General features: G+C 45.2%; 1 protein-coding gene across 1 annotated transcript in view; it reads right to left on the bottom strand.

The window, feature by feature from the left end:
• LOC101852566 overlaps positions 1-9,780 on the bottom strand; it is a gene marked incomplete in the record, with an annotated part of 59,417 nt that overhangs the window by 44,464 nt on the left and 5,173 nt on the right. Inside the window, 1 exon segment of the mRNA XM_005105860.3 lies at positions 57-2,360. Within this exon segment, the coding sequence (XP_005105917.2) occupies positions 57-2,360 (2,304 nt within the window).

The following is a 9,780-nucleotide window of genomic DNA, read 5'->3' as shown; positions in this document are numbered from 1 at the left end:
GCATAAAACACTTATATTTTAAAAAAGACCAAACGGTTTATGATGCCTTTGCTTACCTTAAGTTCTCCAGCTCGGTTTCGTACATATTCTTGAGGTTGGCAATCTCATCCTCCAGGATTTTGGTCGATTGCAGGAAAGCGGACGTGTCCACGTTGTTGGCCTGTTGGCCCAGCTGTCTGACTCGGGCCACGTAGGCAGAGAATCTGTCATTCAGACGCTGAAGCTCCTCCTTTTCTTGAACTCGGGAGGTGGGGAAGATGGTGCTGTAAATCTCTGCGCTCCCGCCTACATAATTCGAGTTGGACGCCATTATGGTGGGGCCTGAAGGGCCCGCCGCTGGCTGGATGCCAGATTGGTAGGCCGTGGAGATGCTTGTGAGGTTCCCCGGGTTCCCGCTCACGTAGCTCATGGTGGGCGCCATGTTCATGGCGTCTGTCTGGCTCGCTGCTGGCTGGATGCCTGATGGATAGGACATTGAGATGGGGGAGACGCTGGTGTAGATCTCCGAATTCCCGCTCACGTTAATCATGTTGGACGCCATGTTCGAGGCGTCTGGTCGGCTCGCCTGCGGCTGAGTGGCTGATGGATAGGACATGGAGATTGTGTAATTCTCCGGGATCCCGCTCACGTAATTTATGTTGGACGCCATGTTCGTGGCAACTGGGGGACTCGCAGCCACCTGGTTCCCCGATGGGTAGGTCATGGCGATGCTCGAGGGGTTCCCCGGGTTCCCGCTCACGTAACTCATGTTGGACGCCATGTTTGTTGCACCTGGGCGGCTCACCTGAGGCTGGGTGGCTGACGGGTACTGGGAGGAGATGCTTGGGTAGTTCATCGTATTCCCACTCACGTAAGGCATGCTGGAATTCATTTTCGTGGCATCTGAAGGACTCGCCAGCCGTTGGGTGGCTGATGGGTAGGACAGTGTGATGTAATTCCCTGGGTTTCCGCTCACATGATTCATGCTGGACGATATTTTCATGGTGCCTGCACGTCCCCCTTGCCGCTGGGTGGCGGACGGGTACTGCGTGTTCGCGCCCACATAATGCATGTGGGAACTCATTTTCGTGGCGTCTGGAGGGCTCGCCTGCTGATGGGTTGCTGAGGAGTAAGGCGAAGGGGAACTAGGTGGTCTAGGAAGTAGAACAGCGGGTGGTTGGTGGGTGCTCAGACAAGGTAAAGAAGTACTCTGGGAAGGTGTGCTGATTGAGTGTGTAATCTGTGGAGGTGCTTCCGTTGTTTGAAAAGTTGTCTTGTCTAAAGAAGTAGATGTATCTCCTATATGGTATAGTGCTGTCTTTGATATTGGAACAGGAGGGGCAAAGTTTTCTCGCAAGAACTGTAAAGACGGCTGGTTTTCTTCAGATTCGTCAACGAGTCCACTTGTTTCTCCCTCTGAATCCTGGTGAATAACTGAAATGTCAGAAATGTTCACAGTTTCTGGAACTGGACGGGGTACGGACAGATCCTTAACTTGGTTCAGACACTTGGAGTCAGGAGACCGATGAAGGTACTGGTTGACCCTGCTGGATGAAACAACGTCTTGTTTGGATAAATATTCCTGGGGAGTGGGTTTCAAGTTGTAGGCAGCACTGCCATACAGCTGGAGACTTGGCGCCAAATGAGGGTTGACTGTTCTTGAAAGGACAGGGTCAGGGCGGTAGACTGTTGGCTCCTGTTGTTTAACTGGATCTTGGGGATTTACTGAAAACTGAGTTTGCAATGAAGTGAGCTGATCAGGCGAAGCTCGATACTGCTCCTGTGGATATGGATTCTGACCGGGAAGATCACTGACGTCTTGACGAGAGTCCGAAAAATCCGCGGAAACAGACGGGGGTAAGACAAGTATTTGTCCGGAAGTGGCGGCCTGATTAGGAGACGCCCTGTTTACTTCGATCGTCTTCTTATAAAGACCTCCTGGCTGGAGATTGATTGAGTTCTCCGTGAACGAACACAAGTAATTCCTCGTTATTATGAACGACGTCCCTCTCTCTTTCCCAGCGTTCGGGTTAACACCTGCTGTCGTCCTTCTTTTCGCAGATTTCTCTTTCTCCTGGGCTTGGATTTGGATGATATTCTGGGGAAACTTCTTCTCCTCCTCACTCCCCTTGCTCTCGACCTCCGCGGTATCAGAATCTTTATTCTCTTTCTCTTCCTTCTGCACTCGCTCGCGCGCGATGCGATCCCCAAACGGGCAGGACACTGGCTTGTTGTCCGCCTCCTTGACCCCTTGACCCTCTGCTGGGGTGGCTGTGGCGGTGTCCACTTTGGGGTCAAGGGAAGAAACAGGTACCTGTGGGACGCTGAGAGTTATTTCCCCTTGCCCATCTTCTTCCTGAATCAAGCCAAGATCACGGAATCTGAAAGTAGAGGGGGGAAACAAGAGATAATGTATTAGAAACTTGTTGATCTCCAAGATAATTATTATATTCTAATATATACTGCTCAAAACCACGTGGGACGCTCAATGTTAAAAACAATCAGGAAACGACAAATGCAGTTTTTGGGACACCTGAATAGACATAAGGGTCTTGAACATCTAGCTCTCACTGGAAAATCTGAGGGCAAGCGAGGCAGGGGTAGGCCCAGAACAACATACTTAGGGAACCTAAACAAATGGGTAACAGGGAAAGATCAGGGAAACGTAGCTTTTTTTAGAGCATCCGAGCAAAGGTATGAATGGAAAACAATGATCGCCGATGTCTATCGCAGATCTGGCACTGGATGATGATGATGACTGCTCAAAACATATTTGGGACCACTACAGTTTTTACTATTGTATGTTTGAGACTGTGTGACAGACAAATATTGAGAAATTAGACGAGTGAGTTGATGTCATTGTAAGGAAGGGTCATCGTTGTTTACAATGACGAACAGATTTGACACATGTCGTTTAATTTACGCTGCCTAGACAGGGTGGAAGGGGGGCCAATTTTCTGTAAAATTGAACCTGTTTTTGACAATCACTCACGTGATTTTGAGAGAGTGGTAAGGGTTAAATACCAACTCAGGGGAATACATGCTTCCTACATTAATGCCAGAGTGGGTTTGACGGTGCAAGGGGTATTTATTTCGGCGGGCACATTAAGTGATGTTTAACTAGCCTCCAAGAAGACGTCTGAGCAACATCGACAGGGGACGAGCCCTAGCCTGGCTCCACGAAGGGATTGCTGTCCGTGAAGTGGCAAGACGGCTTGCTGTGAGTTACTCAGTGATCATCTGACTGAGAGACCGGGTTGCTGCAACTGAAACTGCTATTGAGCGAAGGCGGTCCGGACGGCCACGTTGCGCCACACGACGAGAGGACCGGGCGATCGCCAGAACAGCCCTGGCAACTCGAACCTGCACTGCCCGTCACATCAGACGGCAGGTGGTACCCCCAGGCAATGATGGAATCAGCAACCAGACCATTAGAAACCGGCTGCGTGAGATTGGTCAACGTTCCAGACGATCAGCAGTACGGGTTCCCCTGACACAGGCCCACCGGATTGCCTGCAGAACCTGGTCCGCCCAGCACCTGAGGTGGACACACCCGCAGTGGTCTACTATGCTCTTCACGGGCGAGTCCAAGTTTACATTGTCCTTCAACGATGGCAGGGTCCATGTTTGGAGGCGTCCTGGTGAGCGCTTCCACGACAATTGTGCACAGGAGCATGACCGGTATGGAGGAGGCTCCATTATGGCGTGGGGTGGGATTGGACTCAACCACTGGACGCCCTTATATTGCATTCTAGGCACATTGACGGATATCGGCTACAGGGATGAGATTCTCCGCCCCATTGCAATTCCAACTCTTCGAGCAAAGGGCCAGGGCGCGATACTCCAGGACGACAACGCCAGACCTCACCGCGCTCGAGTGGTGGATGACTTCCTGTAGCAGCAGCACGTGATCAGGCTCGACTGGCCAGCCCGATCACCGGACCTTAGTCCCATTGGACACTTGTGGGATGCTCTTGGGCGCCGAGCAAGAGACCATCAGCCACCCCCAAACAATGTGGATGAACTCTTTAACATTTATTTGGACCAACAATGGCAAGCTATCCCACAACTGACATTGCGAACACTTATTCAGTCCATGAGACAAAGATGCAATGACTGTTTTCTTGCAAACGGTGGCCACGCGCGACTTTGAGCCATAATTGTTTATGTGAATTTTCAAACCGTAGGTTACCTCCTTCAACATCGAAAATAACTCATTTTCCATTTTTTTTAATGTGCAAAATGTCGTTTACAAAAGGATATGATGAATAAAGACCCCTCTCAAACAATTTTGAACAGTCTCATGTTTTTCAATTTTATGTACTATTTGTGACTTTAAGTAGTCCCTAACTTTTTTTGAGTAGTGTACATAAGACTATGAGACAACCCCGTAAACGAAACAAAACAGCAACAAAAAACCCAAAAGCAACAACAAAAATCAAATGAACAAAAAAACAACAACAAAACGAAATACCCCCATCCCCCCCCCCCTACCAATAAATACTTAACAACCAAGCATATTCTCATATACACAACACTCTGTAGTGTGGCGCAGAAGTACAGCTACGGACGGACAGACAGACAGACAGACAGACAGACAGACAGACAGACAGACAGACAGACAGATAGATAGATAGATAGATAGATAGATAGATAGATAAATTGATTGATTGATTGATTGATTGATAGATAGATAGATACCAAGTGCTGAACGGCGGGTAGGTAGGTCGAAAAAAGTGTGTTAAAGAATATTATTATTCTTAGTATGAATTGTTGTGTCAAGCACACCGGTACAAAAAAATAGGGGCGTACACATAGTGCGGGTTTTCTTTTTCTTTTTTTTTCGCTTTGTTCTGTTTTGTGGGTTTTTTAAAACTTTACTTTAATACATATTTAAAAAAACAACAACAACTTAAAGTAGGCCTACGAGTTTTATGGCAGTTGCGACACAGTTGGGTCATAGAAGTGCGAAGATTAGAAGTGTTATTAGAGAAGAAGCGGGAGAATTGGGTATGATGGATGTTTGAGGGAAAAGAAAGACAAAAGCACACTAGACCACCTGCCAACTACCCATTATTTTAAAGATCCCCCCCCTCTATATTAAAAAACGCACACGGAAAAATACCCCTGTAGTAAAGTCAGAAAGAAACAAAAGAGAAAATACGGGGAAACTGCAAGTGAAATCCGCCACTCACCGGCAGAGAGTACGCATGAGGAAAGATAAGTAGGCCTTTGTACACAAATCTTTTTAGACAAAAATGTGGGGGGGGTTGTTAGTATACTTGAATTGATGTTACATAACAACAAACTTTTACAATACTATTATAAAGAAACGACACGACCCTTTATCTAAACCACCTTTACAGATCCCGTCCTCCCTGACAGATCTCGTCCTATGTTTGATTTCAAGAAGATTATAAAAACCCCGTCTTACGAGGCCGGTCTACCATTCTTTAATTTGCGTGCAACGCGGGTGGCTCCCCCCCTTACCTATTCACAAATGGCCCGCGTCGAGTTTGTGTACATTTGCTATGGAGACGACAAACATGGCGGCGCTAGGGAAGCGCGTCCTGGCCGAGGGGCGATAACTAGGAGGGTTTGTGGACTCAGGCGCACCGGGAGGTCACAGTAAACACTTCATTTGCGACGAGTCGCATAAAGACAGTAAAATGTGTGAGCGGGTTGGTATAAATACATGTACACTGAACCGGTTGGTACAGTATACGGTGATATAGTTTCAGCGTCTTTCTTTTTTAACACAGAATGAACATTCAGGAGGCAGAGTCCCGAAATCTACGCCACATCTCTGATATATTGAACGAGAAGGTCATGAAAAATCTTGGAGGAACCAAGTGACCCCCCCAAAAAAAAACAACAACAACAAACCCACACAACAACAAAAAAAACGTACAAAAAACAAACGAACGAACGACCGAACAAACAAACAAAACAATATCATATTGAATCAAAATCAAGTTTGTGCGAATGTTCCACAGCCAACTCGTATACCGAATAATCTGAACGTGCGAGACCTGTTTCAAATCCCATTTGAGATCATTCCCATATAATTATGGTAAGTTTTTATTACCTTTAATGTAATGGCTTGGTGACAAGTTTGGTTTCAAGGAGATTATAAAACCCCAGTCTTACGAGGCCGGTATATTGATAAAATTACACTGACGTGTTAAATGACATGCAAGAGTATGATGCATTGACTAGAACTGAAAGGAATGAAGTCTCTGAAATCACTTTTATCTCCGTTTGTTTAATCAAATGATTAAATTATTTGGTGACCACGTCCCCAGCACACTACAAACACATATTCCACGTTGTTGTTTTTTTTCCTCATAGTGGCATGGCGGCGGGCCAAATGAATTGAGCTCACGGGCAGGATCTAGCCCGCGGGCAGTAGTTTGGAAGATTACCACACTGGAGGTCTATTTTAAAAGACAGTATATCAGTTCTGTACGAAACTGAGTTATCGATTCTACCTGATAGTTTAACAACACGGGGCACACTTCTGCCTTAGTCTGGTATCGACATTTTAAACAGATAAGGCGCGGAATGTGTTTTGAAGGTATTCAAAAGAACTGGCTATTGAGAGGAAAAGATGTGTCGGTTTTTTTGGTTTGGTTTGGTTTTTTTGAGTGGCTCTCCTAAACATTTTACTAAACTGCTTATACTGTCTTTTAAAAATAAAACTCCACCATGGGTTACACATGTACACGAGTGTTAACATTAAAGGAAGCAGACACATAAATCACCGGAACAATGTCCATTAAACTGCAGTGCTGCGTGTGATTTGAAAAGTTATTGAAATTGTATTAAATGAGTCCACTATGCCATTATTGACGACAATTTTTGCAAAATATGACACCCCCACCCCTTTACACAAACACGATCAAATGAAAGGTGCCTCCGTGTCAGGGGTTTTGAAAACCGTGGGGGTTTTTTTAAATTTGTTATTTGATCCCTTAAGAAAGGTGCCAAGAACTGCCTGTGCAAGAACTGCCTGTACAACGAACAGGTTTACAGTTGTGCCAAGAACGGGGGTGTGTGTGGGAGTGAGAGAGGGAGAGAGAGAAAGAAAGAGAGAGAGAGGGGGGGAGGGAGAGAGAGAGGAGGGAAAGAGAGAGAGAGAGAGAGAGAGAGAGAGAGAGAGAGAGAGAGAGAGAGAGAGAGAGAGAGAGAGAAAGAGGGGGAGGGCAAGCAAAGACGGCTAATCTAGGGACAGAGCAGAGGCACTGGAGGGAGAAAAAAAAGATTGAGGATTGGGAATTTGGGCAGAGGCGGGGGAGAAATTGATATCAGCAACACTCAAGAGAAATCTGGTTTTAAGAGAGTGAGGAGTCACGTGTAAATATTGGACACACTTGCCTACACAGTGCAGCTCTGTCTGTGGGTTCTACGAGCGTACTTGCTGCTTACCAAGACTGTAGTGCCGACAGGGTAAGGTGTGGTAGATAATGGTGGGGTTGTGTAAGTCAGGGTAGGGTATAAATCCACTAGCTCTCACTGGTAAAATTGAAGGCAAACGAGGCAGGGGTAGGCCTACAGCAACCTACTTAGGGAATCTAAACAAATGGGTAACAGGGAAAGATCAGAGAAACGAAACTTTTTTTTAGAGCATCCAAGTGAAGAAATGAATGGAGAACCATGATCGCCGATGTCTATCTCAGACCTGGCACTGGATGATGATGATGCATCCACTAAATGGAATGGTAGGGTAAGGTAGGGTACGATAGGGTATAAATTGGACATCTCTTTCGACGCCATTAGAACTCATTTGCTAAAGAACAGGGCGAAATAAGGTGAAAACTACAAAAACTGCCAAAATCACCCAAGTACAAAAATGCGCTAGTAAATATTCGAACAAAGTTCATTCACACCGTTGTCTAGTATGACGACAACTGAAATATCAGTGCGTCCTTGTCCAAGAGGGTGTGTGTTTTATATAGAGTCCTCTCCTATTTCATTACATCTATGGTGTTTTACAACATTAAATGGGAGCTCCGTCTATCCAGGAGAGGGAGAAAGGTTTGGGGGGGGGGGGGGATTCAGTATGTGTAAGTCGGACAAAAGCAAACGTGAACAATAAAGCATTAAGAGCCCAGAATGCTGCATAGACCGGGTTATATTATATCCTATGGGAAACTAAGAGGTCACAAGTGGCGGTGCGTAAACGTTGCGTTAGTCTTCGGAAGAAATAAAAGAATTCACAGTCAGCTTTCACTCTAAACACACAAATAATAATATTCACTTCTAAAAGAAAGAAAAGAAACCTGCACGACAGAGTAAATCTTATACAGTGCATTCCTTTCCATTATTAATTTCCTATCAGTCCCTGTCCGTCTCGGTCTGTCTGTCTGTCGCTGTCTTTCTCTCTCTCTTCTTCTCTGTCTCTCTCTCTCTCTCTCTCTCTCCCCCCTTCAGAGCAAGATATGGGTCAGCACCTCCATTAACCGTCATTACATGGGCTCACTTTAGCCAAACACGAGACGGCTCTTACATTAAAAGTTCCCGCACTTTTTCTTCTCTGAAACCATTACAAAATCAACGTTACTGCAAGTTTTAAAGGACCCTTTTCAAATGCTAAAAATAATTAAATGCGTAGCCCAATACATTATCCTCGGAGTCATCAAATCAACATTACTGACTGCAGAAATCGGGCTATACTATAAAAGGTGACTTGAAATCTGAATAAATCAATGTAATTAGAAATAGGTCTCGGCAAAAAGGTTTGATTATAACAAATGCCGAGCAACAAAGCCCCCCCCCCTCCCCTGTTTCGCTCTTTCCACCCTTTCCAACAAAACTGAAATCCCTTTACTGCAACACGTGAAATGTCCATAGCAACCAAACATTCCAAACAGTCTGGGTTTTCTAAAAGCGCACGAACAGAAATAGACCTAAGTTTCCTTTAATTTAATTACTCTAACGGCCCTTCATGTAACAAATTACAACAGATTGCGGCTTTGAAAATGGTTTATTGTGCCTGCGATTGCCGGTTGAGTTGGCTGAATCAAAATGTCTATTACATAGATGTATATACTCAAAGTAGTAAAACACGATTTCATTCAGGGAAAAATGTTCTCCGCAATCTATGCACAGTAATAATATTATTATAGAGGCAACGGGGCCGATGGAAATGTTTTGTTTCGGTTCTCAAAGCATTACTATGGACAAATCTCTGCTCCTAGTTTTAGTGAGCATGATGTGTTTACTCCTTACAAAACACAGGATTCTACGCGTACCAATTTTATTATAGATGTAGCCACAGGCGTTCTCTTTGTTTGAGTAAAGAGAGGCAAATCAACACAACAACAGTCATTAAGCGCGTGCAAAATGTAAGACAGGCAGACGGACAGATAGAAACAACAGAAAGGGAAGAAAAGAAGAAGGAAGTACCAGTGTCGCCATCCAACCATTCACATCGACGTTACTTAAGTCGAGGTTTTCAGCAAGGTAAACAAGGGAATGATCTGTGTTTACAATTATTGTTGGCACATATAATGACGCCCCGTAGCATCAAAACTGTTTTAGCGTGCTATCCCCACGGTTGAGTTTGAGGAAGAGTTTTACAGTACTTGTAGAACAAACAGGTCATATAAGTGACGTAGATTAGAGACGTTACTTGAGAGTAATATACAAAGGAACTAAAAAGGTGAGATAAGGACGATAGATTTTTCACACGACAGAAGAGCAAAAAAACACACCTGAGCACCCGCCACCACCCACCCTCATGGTTCCGATCCATCGGAGACGGTCACAAAAAGAACACTTCTCGTATTTTGTATGTGG

Source organism: Aplysia californica, unplaced genomic scaffold (assembly GCF_000002075.1).
Source record: "Aplysia californica isolate F4 #8 unplaced genomic scaffold, AplCal3.0 scaffold00496, whole genome shotgun sequence".
Classification (NCBI taxonomy): domain Eukaryota; kingdom Metazoa; phylum Mollusca; class Gastropoda; order Aplysiida; family Aplysiidae; genus Aplysia; species Aplysia californica.
Note: the sequence above shows the minus strand (reverse complement) of the source record. Positions and strands in the feature narration are given on the sequence as shown.